This window comes from Dermacentor albipictus, unplaced genomic scaffold (genome assembly GCF_038994185.2).
Source record: "Dermacentor albipictus isolate Rhodes 1998 colony unplaced genomic scaffold, USDA_Dalb.pri_finalv2 scaffold_14, whole genome shotgun sequence".
NCBI lineage: Eukaryota > Metazoa > Arthropoda > Arachnida > Ixodida > Ixodidae > Dermacentor > Dermacentor albipictus.
The window spans coordinates 10,902,168-10,920,469 of NW_027225568.1; the positions used below are offsets into that span (position 1 = coordinate 10,902,168).

General features: G+C 48.8%; 1 protein-coding gene across 16 annotated transcripts in view; it reads right to left on the minus strand.

Moving 5' to 3' along the window:
* The window catches only part of LOC135905850 (serine-rich adhesin for platelets-like), a 70,014-nt gene that overhangs the window by 33,682 nt on the left and 18,030 nt on the right, over positions 1 to 18,302 (minus strand). For 5 of the 16 annotated variants that reach the window (XM_065436950.2, XM_065436954.2, XM_065436949.2 and 2 more), the window contains 2 exons: positions 6,557 to 6,630; positions 5,346 to 5,472 (listed from right to left, as the gene is read on the minus strand). In XM_065436950.2, the coding sequence (XP_065293022.1) occupies positions 5,346 to 5,472; positions 6,557 to 6,630 (201 nt within the window). Of the gene's footprint in view, positions 1 to 1,614; positions 3,364 to 4,760; positions 4,905 to 5,345; positions 5,473 to 6,552; positions 6,631 to 18,302 lie in introns of those variants that run through there. The other 11 variants (XM_070528675.1, XM_070528676.1, XM_070528677.1 and 8 more) reach the window with 9 other exon arrangements.

The window sequence follows — 18,302 nt, forward strand, 5'->3', positions numbered from 1 at the left end:
TGGTCGGGTACGGGACTCTAGGGCTATGAGCCCCGGTGGTTTTGAGGAATGAGCGATGACTTTTGTCATCGCCCTTTTTTTTTCCTTCGGTACTCACCCCAATTACATCACCGTGGGTAAATTTCTAAGTTTTCGTCGACTTGGCTGTATGGTCTAGGCATTGTTAGATGTTGCGTTCGGTGATGTTATGATCTGGCCTAATTGGTTCGGTCCTGCACCAGCTGTGGCATTGTATAGGTTGTGTCGTAGTGTGTTTTTAAGTTTTGTGGAGTGAAGCTGGTCCTTAAGCTTGCTGTCTAGAGTGGTTTCCATGCGTTTTATTGCTCTGTGCGTGCGTAGTATTGCAGTCTTATTTGTTCAAACTGGGCGCAGGTAGCATGCATGTAGGCGTGCATGTGGAAGCGGATGGCATTGGCATGGGTTTGTAGGTCAGTGATGGCCTTGTGTGGTGCCAGCTCTTGTGGTATTTCTGTTAGCTATGTAACTTGTTTGGGTTGTCGGTTTTCTTGAATGAGCGTTGAATGAACGTGCGTGCTTCCGCACGTGTTCCTGTTCAAATTTTACAGATGCGGCGTCTGTGCTTTTTTTATACCAGGCGGAAGCTACTGCTGTCCAGGTTACCTCGTTTTCTTTGGCGGTAGCTTTTTTCAGTGAGGCTTCCTTGGTCTTCCGTTGGTGCTGCCTGCTGAGATTTCTTGGGCGTCGACGGAGATCACCATCTGGGCGACCGAAAGTGAGGCCGGGCGCGAGAGCAGGAGCGGGATGTGGACCTTGGGTTGGAACCGGACTGGGATCCGTAGACGCTCGAAGACTCCGCGTAGTCAAAGTCGGAGTCTTCCCGCTGAGCTGAACCACGAAGGGAAAGGTCAGCCGCCATGGTCGACTGAGTGACTGGGTGGAGCTGCTGTTGGGTTTTGAGTGTAATGGTGGAGGCAGGTTCCCCTCTGCCAGGAATGCGCTTGGCTTGTTGCACAGGGTTGCGGCCGGTAAATGGGCCCCTTCGCAAAGAGCGTTATTCGGAACACAAGGGTGTCCGGCGTCTGGGTTAAGGTGGGTGCAGACGTTGCACGCACAACCATTCGGTTGGGGCAGACGTCTGGTTGGTGTCCAGTGGTTCTACAGATGTAGCAGAATTGCCTTGCCGACTAGTTGTCTCGGCAAGGCAACTCCCCTTCGAAGAAGGAAACAACACAGTAAGAAGAACCGTGAGACAGGAAACTATCGCTTTATTGGGCGAACGTGAACCCACAAAACAAGTGCACTAGGACAGAAAGATAGTCCGATAGATCCGAGCACGTGCATTGATCATCCAAGAATTGATTTACAGCTAACGAGCGTCGCATGTTCGTACGTGATTTATCAAAGATTCCAGCGTAATTGTTGGTGCTTGCATGCCTTCCAAAATGCGGAACTGTATTCGCGTTGCGCGTGCAATTTGATTACAGAAGGTTCGACTACAACGTAGAAAACGTATATCATCGACGAAAAACATCGACAATCTTGTGATAATGCAGTCGCGTCATGCGCTGAGTGGCAACAAGCTTTGTAACCTGCGAAACGCATTCACAAGAAAAATATATACAAATATGCGTGTCAATATGCCTAAAAACTGAATCTCACGTTTCCTGTCATTGCTCGCACAGCTGCCTTTGTCACATCAGGGTAAAAAGATTGTACAGCAGTAACTAGAGAACATTGCGAGTCTTCACAGACGGCTTCCAAATGGATAAAAAACTGGCTTTTGAAGCTTTAAGCCACCACAATAAAACAGCTAAAATTTTCGTAGTTGGTGTACACGTGTTATAGTGAAGCTCCCAATTATTTTGATCTAATGCAGTCTCACTACTCTCATCAGCTTAGTTTATGGTATACAACAAAGATTTTCGGTATGAATACAGGAGCCAAAGAGAACGAAAACAGTGAATGCATTCAACAAATTTTAAATGAAATGTTTCTTATGCGTAGAATGTGTCTACATACAGTCATAAAACCTGTCTCTGGAACGCAATAGGGCGCAAGGACCTTAAGTAGTGACAGAGATTACTTGTTAGTGTAGAAGAAAACAGTACCTCATTTTTAAATGCTTTCCAATCGGAGATGTTCCCTTCTATGGACATTCGGATTTCATAAAGCACAGGGTTCATTAGAGCCTGTTCACTACTAAGCTGTCAAAACACCTACAAAGAAACACTGACAGAAGGAGTCAAGGATATTGTGAAAGCATTTCAACCTTCTACTTACATAAAACACAAACTTGCAGCCCATAAGGATTTGTCTTGAAATAAATTTGCTAATGCTGTGTTCGTGAACAACAAATGCAGTTACGCAAACAGTAAGCGCTGGCTAGGATCTGCCGTATACCTCGACATTGAAGCACTCCAAATACTTTTGGCGACGACATCTTATAACTTGGAGAAACCAGATGGCATCGTTCACATCGCTTATTTGACTAGGCCGCTTTAAACGTCAAAAGAAGCCGGCCTATACACACGATGCGTTTAGTTAGCTCCTGGATCCTCTGAAAGAATATCAGCGTTGCTTCCCCGCACTGCTTCACTTTCACGTTGGTATGCAAAAGCCACGGGCGATTTGGTTAACTTGCGCACTAGTCAGACTTATCTCTGGACACCCCTATGCGTCACGATGTGTGTAATAAGTTGATCGTCTTCTCCGAATGCATCTCCACACAATCGGCAGGTAATGTTCTGGTACAGCTGTCCATCGACGGCTTTCTCTGTAAGAGCAAATGCGCCCTGCGTACACTAATACGGGGTTTCATCCATGCATGTAGCTTCGACGGTGACGATCGAGAGCCGAGTTGTTCTTGAAGGATGCATTACATATTTCGCAAACGAAAGCTCTGTCCCCACAACACAAGTTGTGATGTTTGAGGTTTTTTCTGGTTTTGACTTCTGACAGACATGCGGTTTCTCATCTGTGTGAGTGTAGTTGTGTGTACGGAGATTCCACGACTTCGCGAATGATTTACCACATGTTTTGCAAGTGCATGGTCTCTCGCCTGTATGTGTACGTTTGTGCATATCGCGGTGATGAGATTGCCGAAATGATTTTTCACATATTTCGCATTTGTAGGGTCTCTCGTTTGTGTGCGTGCGGTAATGTGTGGCAAGGAGACTAGCCCGGTGGAACATTTTGCCGCAGGTTACGCATTTGTGGTTTGTGCCTGTTGTATTCCGGCAGTGATTCACTGAATTATTCACAGGCTCACTTGCTTTGCAAGTGTAGGCTGTATCGCCCGTGCGTTCCTTGGTGTGCCCATGTAAGGCATCCTGTCTGCTGGAAACATTGGAACATGCACCGCAAAACTCTTGCTGTTCCCTCCCTCCTGTTCCAGTAGCATTCCTGCGAGTAAACGTGCAATGGGGCTCAAAATGGGTGACTGTTGTTACGGGATGATAAAAACACATTTGCCAATTGAGAGTTTCAACCCCTTAATCGCGCCTCCATAGTAAGGCGATCAGCACAATCTGAGCTGGAACCTGCTACATTTATATTTAGCGCTCGATTTGGCGTCTAGATTGGCAGCAATTGAACACTGGAGCTTTTGTTGTGTCTATTTCGTTAAACTTGAAAACATGAACTGTGGTCCGTGGAGTGGATATTGATAAAAAGTGTTGTTATATTTATTACATTATAAAAAGCCTAAATGTAACCGGTGCAGACGAGTAGAACTATCTGAAAGCGAAGCTTATGTATGAAACTTACATGCTCTAAAGATTAAAGATAGTCGTACTTCTTGGACACGCTAAGGAGAAGCATTCAGGCAAATGTCCAGAAATGTGCCCTCGGAAGTGAGATGTTTGACCCAAACAGACCGTATTGCCTGAGCTAAAACACGTTTGCTTTTTATACAAGCCCTTGTAGGTAAGGAGGAGTAACATAATTGCAAATGCTTAAAAGGCGCACTGTAGTACTCGCGTTATCTCAGTCAAATACGGGGGGGGGGGAGGGGAGGGAGCTGCTCTTCGTCGGCCATATGTCAATACACAAATATCAAATACATATCGAATAGTATGAAGGGTGCCAGAGTTTTCAAGCGCAGTGAATAAAATCCGCTGCGGAAGGGTTCCTTTTTTTGAAGATCCTATTCTGCAAATATACTGTACAACGCTCATTGCAATGTTCGTCAATGTAACATAAAAAACCTCTATTTCTTTCTATTCATTTCTTGGCCATGATATTTCTTGTGCGTTAATTTCATAAAGTTTGCATGTGTGGAGTTGGCATTGTTGGCGCGTCATCATTCCTAGCGTTTAAGGCAGAAATGCTAGAAAAAAATACGAACAGAATACGAAACACGCACAAGTGCCTCTTGTATGCGTTCTTTCCTGCCTGCTGTTTTTTGAAGTTACTACCCTGCTTGTACTGGATGAAAATTGTTTGCTGTGTTGCTGTTAATATGTTATTTGTTCGTTTACCTGTATTTATTCTAACAAAATTAAGTTATAAGCGTTTTACGTGCCAAAACCACTTTCTAGTTATGAGGCACGCCGTAGTAGCGGACTCCCGAAATTTCGACCCCCTGGGGTTCTTTAACGTGCACCTAAATCTAAGCACGCGGGTGTTCTCGCATTTCGCCCCCATCGAAATGCGGCCGCCGTGGCCGGGATTCGATCCCGCGATCTCGTGCGCAGCAGCCCAACACCACAGCGGGATTTGCGTTTTCAGAGGAACTGGTCTAGGCTGAAGAAAACATTTCTTCAGTGACTTACGTTCGATTTGAAAACTAGTTGGTGGTATTTCATTTAAACAGTTAAATTCCAGCAACCGCATCAATCACAACTTTGATCCATCCGTCCATCCTTCCGTCCGTCCGTCCGTCCGTCCGTCCATCCATCTTTGCGTGAATTTTGGGTTTGCGAGGATTTCCACAGGATCTGCTCCTAAAATAGTATATGTCAGGGTGTTGCGTAATACATCTATTTTGTGCACTTTAGATGTGGTATTAGGTGCAGTTTAGAGAATCGCGGCGTTCGCTTTATTGCCGAGTTGTTTCTGAAGTTTTGATACGTGCGAGGCAAATCAAAAATGCAATTCCTTGCAAAATTATTAATTTTTTCAAATGGAGTAACTGGAATACTTGTGCAGTGGGTTTTTCAGCAGACTGATCTCATTTTCAATGTACCTAGGTCCTGAGCTGAAGATTCCTGTTAAACCAGCGCCATATTGTGTTAACTGCAGACTACATTTCGCATTTCAGGCAACAACGCTTTCATCCGTCGCAGAAGTTCGTCAGTGGAAGTATAATTGAAGCACAGGCAGTGTTCCGTGTCGCCTCACTGAGTTCCTCCATCGAAAGGAATTCATACGAAAGTTTGGCTCACCAAGCGTAGTTCCCAAAGATGTCCGATGGTTCCTGCAGGCGCGCGTAGCTTGTTCTGGCCACTGGGCTGCTGCTGCAGACCGGAAGTGTGAAATCCGTGCTTCCGATTTCTGTGTGGCCTGTATGCCCTGAAATCAAAGTGCCGATTTGCCATCGTGCGACAACAATGCCGGAGAATTCCGTGGTAAGAACGCGCAGGAAGAAAGAAGAAACCCTGACAGCGCTGCGGCCGTCTGAAGTGATTCTCTAAATTCAAACAACAAAAGTGGGAAGCCACAGCGTACCGTTACGAAAAAGACGCCCGTGTGTTTCGGGAGTTGTTCGTTGCTACATTCCTTCGTCTCTTCTGCATAGAGCGGAGCTCGGTTGACCTTGCAAGGGCTGATTTTTGTTCTCTCGCTTCTTGGCGCGCTTCCATAATGGTTCTGCGCTGTGATAAGCAACTCGGCGGCAGACGACGGTGCTGTCGGTCATACAAGAACACCGTACATGCAAATGCATGTACGGAACAATCGCTGCATAGTAGGTTGCCGCTGTTATTGAAGAATAAAGTGAAGTAAACCTTCGATATATTACCTTTAAAATCTCTGGAACGAGATCGGGCTTATAAAAATCTCAGTTAACCACAAAAAGCGATGAATAGTTCACGAAAGAAATTTGTCATTGGTTACCATGAAAGCTGCACATCTTCGGGTGACCCTCATATTAGCGCTGAGACAAAGGACATTTGCGTTAGCAGAGCAAGGTCATTAAGGTTCGAGCGGATTCCAGCTGGCTTGGCTTTCAGCGTGTAAGTGCGGTTGGACTTGGGACTTGTGGGCAGACCTTGCACCCCACTCTTAGGCTGTCACAGTATATTAAATGAGGCAAAGAATGCTTCTCAAAAAAATAACTTAACCGAAGCAAGAAAAGTTTGGATCAACCAAATAACGAAAAGGTGCATGAATGACATTTACTCAATCATACCTCAGATTAACGGCGATGCTCTTTAACATTGGTGGCACGAGAAAAGTCCTGTGGTGGTCATAATCAATCCGGAGTCCCTCGCTATGGTGTGCCTCATAATACCATCGTGGTTATGACGTATAAAACCCAGAATTAATTCTTTCATGCTGTTGAAATTTATTGTGTACGATAGCAAACGTTAGCTTCCTCAATCATCTTGACAGCAAGGCATGGTATGCTAGTGACCGAAAACCTTCCCGCACCTACCACAGTCGGTGGATGTGCTATCAGCCAGGTGGTACTGCGTGTTCCATAGGTCAACACGAGTTGTCTCAGGAATTCTGCAACACAAGACAGCTATTCACATGAGCACTGAGGCAATAGTGGTTGGACAAAGATTGTAGCGGAAGCCAACGTTTCCACTAGGGGACACAACAGACGAGGACTAGTTCCTGTGTGAAAACGTTTGCCTCTAAAATCCTTAAGGCACACAGGCATATTGCACTGAAACAATTTAGTGCGATCTATGATACCGGAATGAAGGTGGTCCCGTACCAATATTGTCACAAAACTAGCTTTTATTGGGCGAACCTGTGCCCACAAAAAGAGGCTACACTTATAGCACAACGATAGCGGCGAACACGGTCGGCGATCGTCGGAAATCTGATCAGCGGGTCAAGCGCGTCGGCTTTTATAGATCAGTCGTCGAACGTTCCAGATTAACTGATGGGACCCGCGTGTCTTCCACAAAGTTCTACACCATTCGTGTCACGCGATAAAATCTGATAACACAAGGTTCGGCGACAACAGACACGCGGATAGAAGCGTCGATAACTTTCCAGAAACGTCGGATACATGCAGGCGCGTCCCTCGCTCTGCGATTACAGTTGTTAAGCGGCGAAACGTGGTTTCCCGATAAAGATAAGTACACGTGTCATTACCCCCCTCTTAAAAATCATCGACCCGATGCTGCAAACAAACGAAAGTAACAAAGAAAAGCACTCGTATCAAAGAAAACAACATACTAAGGAAGTTCATCAGCGTCCGTAAAATGGTTTAAGGCGCACCACGTGGACCACTTCAGATCGTGCGCGGCGCCGCTGTGAGTGCGAAATGCCGTCTGGCACGCCCTCATAGTCCAGTGCGCCAATACGTCGGATGACCTTGTAGGGTCCGAAATAGCGTCGCAGCAGCTTCTCACTGAGTCCTCGCCGGCGTATCGGGGTCCATACCCAAACACGGTCGCCGGGCTGGTACTCGGCGAAGCGTCGTCGGAGGTTGTAGTGTCGGCTGTCGGTACGCTGCTGGGTCTTGATCCGTAGGCGGGCGAGCTGTCGGGCTTCTTCGGCGCGCTGGAGATAGCTAGCGACGTCAACATTCTCTTCGTCAGTTACGTGCGGCAGCATGGAGTCAAGCGTCGTCGTCGGGTTCCTGCCGTAGACCAGCTTGAACGGCGTGATCTGTGTTGTTTCTTGCACCGCCGTGTTGTACGCAAAGGTTACGTACGGCAGGACCGCGTCCCACGTCTTGTGTTCGACGTCGACGTACATTGCTAGCATGTCGGCGAGGGTCTTGTTCAGGCGCTCCGTGAGACCATTCGTCTGCGGATGGTAGGCAGTTGTCCTCCTGTGGCTTGTCTCCCTGTACTGCAGAATGGCTTGGGTGAGCTCTGCTGTAAAAGCCGTTCCTCTGTCGGTGATGAGGACTTCTGGGGCACCATGTCGCAGCAGGATGTTCTCGACGAAAAATTTCGCCACTTCGGCTGCGCTGCCTTTTGGTAGAGCTTTAGTTTCAGCAAAGCGGGTGAGATAGTCCGTCGCCACGACGATCCACTTATTCCCGGATGTTGATATCGGAAACGGCCCCAACAAATCCATCCCAATCTGCTAGAATGGTCGGCGAGGAGGTTCGATCGGCTGTAGTAATCCTGGGGTGCGATCTTGTACGCGTTCCAAAATAGAACGGAGGCGGTCCGTTCCACCGAGCCGCACACGCTTGGTCAGTTTGAACGGTGTCGAACGCCATGACGTCAATTGTGAAGTGATATCTGCTGTCAATCATTCCGTGCTGTCTGCTATCGGACGAGCGCAACGGAACGGACCGCCAATTTCGCGACGGAAAGAACGGACCGCCTCCGTTCGAGTTTGGAACGCGTACAAGATCGCACCCCTGCTAGCCTTGTCGGTGGTGTCTTGCGTCGTTGACAGTCTCGGCATGTCTTGACGTAACGGGCGACGTCGGCGGTCAGACGCGGCCAGTAATACCTTTCCTGTATTCTCGACAGCGTCCGGGAGAATCCGAGGTGCCCAGCGGTTGGATCGTCGTGTAGGGCGTGCAGTATTTCTGGACGCAGCGCTGACGGTACAACAAGAAGGTAGCTGGCGCGGACTGGTGAGAAGTTCTTCACGAGCAGGTTGTTTTGTAGCGTGAATGACGACAACCCGCGCTTAAATGCCCTAGGGACAACGTCGGTGTTCCCTTCCAAATACTCGACGAGACCTTTTAGCTCCGGGTCTGCTCGTTGCTGCTTAGTGAAGTCTTCCGCGCTTATTATCCCAAGGAAGGCGTCGTCGTCCTCGTCGTCTTGCGGCGGGGGATCGATGTGGGCGTGCGATAAACAGTCGGCGTCGGAGTGTTTTCTTCCGGACTTGTATATTACCGTGACGTCATATTCTTGTAGTCTGAGGCTCCACCGCGCCAGCCGTCCTGAAGGGTCCTTTAAGTTAGCTAGCCAACACAATGCATGATGGTCACTGACGACTTTGAATGGCCTGCCATAGAGGTAAGGGCGGAATTTAGCTATAGCCCAAATGATGGCGAGGCATTCCTTTTCAGTCGTAGAATAGTTGCTTTCCGCTTTTGACAGCGACGGGCTAGCATACGATATCACCCTTTCAAGTCCTTCTTAGTGATCTTGTTCAGTCTACGATAGTCGACGCAGAAGCATAGGGTTCCGTCCTTTTTCTTTACCAGGACTACAGGAGAGGCCCACGGGCTTTTCGACGGCTGGATGATGTCGTCGCGCAGCATTTCGTCGACTTGTTGCCTAATAGCTTCACGTTCTCGCGTCGAAACTCGGTAAGGGCTCTGGCGGAGTGGTCGAGCGCTCTCTTCGGTTATTATGCGAGGCTTTGCAACTGGTTTTTGTCGAATCCTCGATGACGTCGAAAAGCAGTCTTTATATCGTCGGAGAAGACTTCTGATCTGTTGCTGCTTACTCATAGGAAGACTTGGATTCACGTCGAAGTCTGTTCGGGGACAATGCTCATCGGGGTAGATGCGGCTGAATCCGAGAGGACAAAGGCATTGCTGGTTTCCACAATTTCCTCGATGTATGCGATTGTCGTGCCCTTGTTGATGTGCTTGAACTCTTGGCTGAAGTTGCTGAGCATAACTTGCACCTGCCCTCCGTGGAGTCGAGCAATCCCTCTTGCGACGCAAATTTCACGGTCGAGCAGTAGATGTTGGTCGCCCTCGATGACGCCTTCTATGTCAGTGGGTGTTTCAGTGCCGACAGAAATAATAATGCTGGCGCGCGGCGGGATGCTCACTTGATCTTCGAGCACACTCAAGGCGTGGTGACGCCGACAGCTCTCCGGTGGTATCGCTTGATCTTGTGACAGCGTTATCGACTTCGACTTCAGGTCGATGACTGCGTCATGTTGACTCAGGAAGTCCATGCCGAGAATGACGTCTCGTGAACACTGTTGGAGGACAACGAAGGTGGCAGGGTAAGTCCGGTCATGAACGGTAATTCTTGCCGTGCAGATCCCAGTCGGCGTAATCAGGTGTCCTCCAGCGGCGCGTATTTGAGGGCCTTCCCATGCAGTCTTAACTTTCCTCAACTGGGCGGAGATGGATCCACTCATGACGGAGTAATCGGCTCCTGTGTCTACTAAGGCGGTGACTGCGTGGCCGTCGAGAAGCACGTCGAGGTCGGTGGTTCTTTGTCTGGCGTTACAGTTAGGTCTCGGCGTCGGATGGTGGCTGCGTCGTGTTGAACTGAAGCTGGAACGTCGCGTCGTCAAGCCGTCTTTCGTCGGTGTAGTCTTGGCTTCCTGACTTCGTCGGAACGGCGGCGTGTCGTCATTAGGTCGTCGAGATGGTTTCTTCGTCGTCTTCGTCGGCGGCGGAGGATCTTCGTCAGTTCGAGGAACAGCAACCGCACCTCCATCGGTTGCCGCTTTTAGTTTTCCGGATATGGGCTCGCAGAGCGGCCCCGGGCTGGGCCGGTGTATGGTCGGCGCTGCGGCGACAGGTAGCGGCCTGGTGACGGCGAACGGGACGGCCGTCGAGGGCTCCACTGAGTAGCGGCGAGGTAATCGGCGATGTCAGGTGGGCGCTCGCCAAGCTGTGGACGCGGCGCATTCACGGCGAACCCTCGCAGTCCCATCTCCCGGTAGGGACATCGTCGGTAGACATGACCCGCTTCTCCGCAGTGGTAGCAGAGCGGGCGGTGGTCAGGAGCGCTCCAAATGTCCGTCTTCCTCGTGTAGCTCCGCTGGGCGACGGGTGGTCGTGCTGGCGGTGGCGGCGGCGGACGACGGAACTGCGGCGTGACAGGGCCCTGGCGCGGTCGCGGAGGGTGTCCTTGACGGCGTGCGACGGCGGCGTAGGTCATCGCTTCTGGCTGGGGTTGCGGTAATTGAGGTTGCACCTCCGGAACTCCAAGCGACCGCTGAACCTCATCTTTGACGATGTCAGCGATCGAGGCCACTTGAGGCTGCGACGACGGCAGGACCTTGCGCAGTTCTTCGCGCACAATGGCCCTGATGGTCTCTTGAAGGTCGTCCGAACCTAGTCCTTGGATGGCATACTGCGGCGTGTGCCCCTGGCGATTATATTGCCGGGTGCGCATCTCCAGAGTTTTCTCGATCGTCGATGCCTCTGCAGAAAACTCAGCCACAGTCTTCGGTGGGTTACGAATAAGTCCGGCTAAAAGGTCTTGCTTGACGCCGCGCATCAGGAAGCGAACTTTTTTCTCCTCCGACATGTCCGGGTCGGCGTGCCGGAAAAGACGGGCCATCTCCTCCGTGAAGATTGCGATCGTCTCGTTTGGCAGCTGCACTCTGGTTTCTAGTAGAGCTTGGGCTCGCTCTTTTCGCACGACGCTTGTGAACGTGTGCAAGAAGCCGCTTCGGAAAAGGTCCCACGTCGTTAAGGTGGCTTCCCGATTCTCGAACCACGTCCTGGCGGCGTCTTCCAATGCGAAATAGACATGCCGCAGCTTGTCGTCGCTGTCCCAACTGTTAAACTTAGCGACCCTCTAATACGTTTCGAGCCAGGTTTCGGGATCCTCGAATGTTGATCCGCGGAACGTCGGAGGTTCCCTGGGCTGCTGCAGCAGGATGGTGGACGCTGGGGCTGCCATTGGGGTTGCCTTGTCCACAATCTTCTTGGTCTTCTCAGGTAGAAGTCCGTGCTCCGGGGGCAACTGTTGAAGACGGCGGCTAGCTCGATGCTCCGGGACTACGTTGGTGCTCTCTTGTGCTCCGGGCTTGGATCACGGCTTGTCGGGGGCGTCCGGCACATGAACGAAAAGCACCTCCACCAGATGTCACAAAACTAGCTTTTATTGGGCGAACCTGTGCCCACAAAAACAGGCTACACTTATAGCACAACGATAGCGGCGAACACGGTCGGCGATCGTCGGAAATATGATCAGCGGGTCAAGCGCGTCGGCTTTTATAGATCAGTCGTCGAATGTTCCAGATTAACTGACGGGACCCGCGTGTCTTCCACAAAGTTCTACACCATTCGTGTCACGCGATGAAATCTGATAACACAAGGTTCGGCGACAACAGACACGCGGATAGAAGCGTCGATAACTTTCCAGAAACGTCGGATACATGCAGGCGCGTCCCTCGCTCTGCGATTACAGTTGTTAAGCGGCGAAACGTGGTTTCCCGATAACGATAAGTACACGTGTCAATATAGACGCTGCCTTCGCAGAAGGGGGAAGCTATTACATCTATAATATAATAATAAAACACTAACGAAAGTAACGTTAGTAGCAATTAGACAGTGTATATTCCAAGACATGATCACGTCATAACTAAATCAATGCTATACCACGTGCGCAATGACACGCATAACGCGTAATCTAATGACTTCTAACACGCCCGGTCAAAAAGACGGTGTGATGAGAAGGGCCGGCGAAGGATACTGTAGGTGCTTGTCCCAGTGTGAACGTTCCCTGATGCCTCTACTCTTTACAAGTGATTTCTACTTCACAGGTCAAGACAGCAGGAATATATTGCATACCAAGGCGTCAGACTTTTCTGCTTGCCGTTTTTAAGTCTTCGAAGCGTCCTGGCTCTCCGAAAACGATGGCGATCATAAGTCTCCACATCCCGCATTTCCATGCATGCAATACCAAGGGGCAGCGGAAGTTTTAGAGCGCAGCTCTTTGGCGTCCGTTCCTGGGTTTCGCGTCGTCGTCGGCGTTGTCGTCGGCCTCGTAACCAGCTCCGCCCCCCTTTCATCCCCCCAGCGCTAGCAGCGACCGACTGATACCGCTGGATGCCGCTGACGCCGCTAGAGAGTCAAGATAACGTGACTGCATAGGACACCGTCGCCGCCATGCAGAAAGAGGAGGAAAGGGTCCCCCCCCCCCCCTGTGCTTGTGTGGCGGATAGGGTGCTCTTCAGTTGCCGACGCGCCGGTTATTTCACGTAGGCCCCGGCACGTCGACGAATACGTGACCACCTTCCCACGGCTAGACCTGGTTCTTAGCGCTGCGGAAGCGAGGGTATCATATTGTTTGTGTCGGCATCGGCGGCGTTGTCCCTGAAACCAACTCCGCAGCTGGGGTTGACTCGTCCATCGATCCACACCGATGTTAGTAGTGGGGGACTTTAATGTTGACATAAAGACAAACAGCAATTTCCTAACACTTATGCGGGAGAACATCCCGTTCCTCTCGCTCGTAACGCGTCCCACGGCTGTGACAACCTCGCGAGGCACTTGTATAGATCTCGTCTTTGAGAATCAAGCATTGGTGTACCAAGTCGAACATAAATCAGTCTATTTCTCCGACCACAAAGCTTCCTTCATGACTGTCAAGAACTGTTAGTGGAGTCTTTCTTAAAGGAATACGTGTGAAAAATAAAAAAAAAATTCTGTGATAGCGCATACATGTGTTGCTCGATTTCTTTGCCTCAATCTATCGAAAAGGTGAAACAGCTTATTTCCTGCGCTCAAATTTCGCATTAGGAAGTAACGTAATCGTCGGTAATTTTTTCTTCTACGTAGTGTACTAAAAACCGATGCGGCACCTGTATTTGGAAGCAATAGAGAATGTCATGTCTTGAGCACCGACCGCGATTTGTATCTCGCTACAATAGTCGATTTAAACTTACGCCTACGGGAACACAGACGGACGCCTTCGCTTTTAAGGCTATACATATTCCGCGAATGTGTGCTGAAAGTTATAGACTGTATGATTTATATCGGAGAGTCGTGTCAAGGCAGCCGCTTTAGTTCAAAGTGCACGGGAACCCTTTTTACCTAAGGTAAGGGAACTGCCGCAGTGTGTACCGAGTGACGTTAGCAGCACGGAAGCCAAATTATATTCCGTGGCATGCAGCTAATAGCCGAGGATCTATCATTGGCCGTTCATCCCTCACCTGAAACTTAAGAGGCTATTCGGCCGAAGATCTCACACGCTTGTGAACCAACATAGTTACGCTGGCTATTGAACGATTGTTATTGACGAACTTGACACCGGCGAAGAGGGGAGGCTTCGTTCCGGCCGCGAAGCTCTCCACATCTCTTTAAGGTGCCTGGTGATGGTCTCGTGCTGACGATGCCCTCTTGTTGAGCGCATATTTCCCCCCTCATCTTTTAAGTGGTTCAATACATACAAGCATTTGTCTCGCAAACCAGATTTATTTGAAGGGAATTTTCCACGTCTCAATAATTTCTCTCGTCGTATTCGAGTGCTGATTGCCGTGTTATAGTTTGTTAACGAAGCTTTCCCTCAAGTCTAAATATTTTAAGGCAGTTTGTCGTGTGCGTAGCATGGCCACGCACGCTTATATCGCCTTCCGTTTCTCTGCCACGGTTGCGCTTTAAAACCACGGCGCTGCAAGTTTGCTTCAGAGACTTTCCTGTCCTTCCCTCTTCTCCGCCCTCAAACTGGCTCTCTTAACTGCTACACGCAGAGACAAAGCAACAGCGCGCGCATTAGATCCTATAGATGAGATGCATATTTAAAATTATTATTAGGGTTATAATTATATTTGAGTCCTGATTGCCGTGTTATAGTTTGTTAACGAAGCTTCCCCTCCAGTCTAAATATTTTAAGGCAGTCTTCCTAGTCTTTAAAGCCGCTCGAGTTAATGGTGCTCCTCTGGCGGCCATTTTTCCAAGAAATTCCGGACAACATCAGTCCCTTTCCACATAAGTATGAGGCTCGGAGCAGGAGCAACGGCGCTTGAAAGTAACCGGTGGCTTGACGAACCAACCGACTGAGCTACCTTTCCGGGCAAAATTGAAGGATCACGAGTTCAAATCACATGTTATGTTCCTTTTTTTATTGCATTTCCTTCGTTTTATCACTGTACGGAAACCCTCCTAAAAAAAACTATATATTCTCAAATATGTGTGGCCACACATGTGCAGGTCATAAATACCAGGTTCTCCAGCGGAGTGCCATCCATGCGGTATAACCGAGCTCAGATTGGTCCACCTTGACTGATCAAACAGGGCACCACTGTAGGTTAAATGAGGCGCACAACTCCTGCGCGACCCGCCGTGGGGTGCTCAGTGGTTATGGTGTTAGACTGCTGAGCACGAGGTCGCGGGATCGGACCCCGGCCACGGTGGCCGCATTTCGATGGGGGCGAAATGCGAAAACACCCGTGTACTTAGAATTAGGTGCACGTTAAAGAACCCCGGGTGGTCGAAATTTTCGGAGTCCTCGACTACGTACGGCGTGCATAATCAGAAAGTGCTTTTGTCACGTAAAAGCCCATAATTTAATTTTTAATTTAACTCCTGCGGGGACGGTAGAGTATCCGTCTCCAGTGCAAGAGGACCGTGATTCAAATCCCGGTGCCGCGCAATTCTCCACCGGAAAATACAGAAAAAAACCGTGTGTTGAGAAAATTGCACAAACAGGCCTGGAGTGCGGCCTGATCCCGGTGACCAGAACCGGTAACGCACTCGCTCACCAGAGCAGGATTGGCCACCCTGGTGCAGTACTTGGCCACAAACTCCTATATGAATACAACAATCAAACCCCGGCCCTCAGTCCACAGCAGCCCCGAAGCAACTGACCACGGCGGCGGTCAGATCTGTGATGCTGCAGAGGGTGCTAAGAATACCTGGCTCCGGAGAGGCCGCCATTGGAATCTGAACCTGGCAACGTTTAACGTTAGAACGCTATCCAGTGAGGTGAGTCTAGCAGTGTTATTGGAGGAATTAGAGGGTAGTAAATGGGATATAATAGGGCTCAGTGAGGTTAGGAGGACAAAAGAAGCATATACAGTGCTAAAAAGCAGGCATGTACTATGTTACCGAGGCTTAGCGGAGAGACGAGAACTAGGAGTCGGATTCCTGATTAATAAGGAAATAGCTGGTAACATACCGGAATTCTATAGCATTAACGAGAGGGTGGCAGGTCCTGTTGTGAAACTTAATAAGAGGTACAAATTGAAGGTGGTACAAGTCTACGCCCCTACATGCAGTCATGATGACCAGGAAGTCGAAAGATTTTATGAAGACGTAGAATCGGCGATGGGTAAAGTCAAAACAAAATACACTATACTGATGGGCGACTTCAATGCCAGGGTAGGCAAGAAGCAGGCTGGAGACAAGTCAGTGGGGGAATATGGCATAGGCTCTAGGAATAGCAGAGGAGAATTATGAGTAGAGTTTGCAGAACAGAATAATATGCGGATAATGAATACCTTTTTCCGCAAGCGGGTTAGTCGAAAGTGGACATGGAGGAGCCCGAATGGTGAGAATAGAAATGAAATCGACTTCATACTCTGCGCGAACCCTGGCATCATACAAGATGTAGACGTGCTCGGCAAGGTACGCTGCAGTGACCATCGGATGGTAGGAACTCGAATTAGCCTAGACTTGAGGAGGGAACGGAAGAAACTGGTACACAAGAAGCCAATCAATGAGTTAGCGGTAAGAGGGAAACTAGAGGAATTCCGGATCAAGCTACAAAACAGGTATTCGGCTTTAACTAAGGAAGAGGATCTTAGTGTTCTAGCAATGAACGACAATCACATGGGCATCATTAAGGAGTGCGCAATAGAAGTCGGTGGTAACGCCGTTAGACAGGAAACCAGTAAGCTATCGCAGGAGACGAAAGATCTGATCAAGAAACGCCAATGTATGAAAGCCTCTAACCTTAGAGCTAGAATAGAACAGGCAGAACTTTCTAAGTTAATCAACAAGCGTAAGACAGCGGACATCAGGAACTATAATATGGATAGAATTGAACAGGCTCTCAGGAACGGAGGAAGCCTAAAAACAGCGAAGAAGAAACTAGGAATAGGCAAGAATCAGATGAGTGAGTTAAGAGACAAAGCCGGCAATATCGTTACTAATATGGATGAGATAGTTCAAGTGGCTGAGGAGTTCTATAGAGATTTATACAGTACCAGTGGCACCCATGACGATATGGGAAGAGAGAATAGCCTAGAGGAATTCGAAGTCCCACAGGTAACGCCAGAATAAGTAAAGAAAGCCTTAGGAGCTATGCAAAGGGGGAAGGCAGCTGGGGAGGATCAGGTAACAGCAGATTTGTTCAAAGATGCTGGTTAGATTGTTCTAGAGAAACTGGCCACCCTGTATACGCAATGCCTCATAACTTCGAGCGTACCGGAATCTTGGAAGAACGCTAACATAATCCTAATCCATAAGAAAGGGGACGCAAGAGACGTGAAAAATTATAGACCGATCAGCTTACTGTCCGTTGCCTACAAAGTATTTACTAAGGTAATCGCAAATAGGATCAGGAACACCTTAGACTCCTGTCAACCAAAGGACCAGGCAGGATTCCGTAAAGGCTACTCAACAATAGACCATATTCACACTATCAATCAAGTGATTGATTGATAGTGTCCGATTGATAGTGACCAACCCTTATATATAGCTTTCATTGATTACGAGAAAGCGTTTGATTCAGTCGAAACCTCAGCAGTCATGGAGGCATTACGGAATCAGGGTGTAGATGAGCCATATGTAAAAATACTGGAAGATATCTATAGCGGCTCCACAGCCACCGTAGTCCTCCACAAAGAAAGCAACAAAATCCCTATAAAGAAAGGCGTCAGACAGGGAGTACGATCTCTCCAATGCTATTCACAGCATGTTTACAGGAGGTATTCAGAGGCCTTGAGTGAGAAGAATTGGGGATAAAAGTTGATGGAGAATACCTTAGCAACTTGCGATTCGCTGATGATATTGCCTTGCTTAGTAACTCAGGAGACCAATTGCAATGCATGCTCACTGACCTGGAGAGGCAAAGCAGAAGGGTGGGTCTGAAAATTAATCTGCAGAAAACTAAAGTATTGTTTAACAGTCTCGGAAGAGAAGAGCAGTTTACGATAGGTAGCGAAGCACTGGAAGTGGTAAGGGAATACATCTACTTAAGGCAGGTAGTGACTACGGATCCGTATCATGAGACTGAAATAACCAGAAGAATAAGTATGGGCTGGGGTGCATTTGGCAGGCATTCTCAAATCATGAACAGCAGGTTGCCACTATCTCTCAAAAGGAAAGTGTATAACAGCTGTGTCTTACCAGTACTCACATATGGGGCAGAAACCTGGAGGCTTACGAAAAGGGTTCTGCTGAAATTGAGGACGACGCAACGAGCTAAGGAAAGAAGAATGATGGGTGTAACGTTAAGGGATAAGAAAAGAGCAGATTGGGTGAGGCAACAAACGCAGGTAAACGGCATCTTAGTTGAAATCAAGAAAAAGAAATGGGCATGGGCCGGACATGTAATGAGGAGGGAAGATAACCGATGGTCACTAAGGGTTACGGA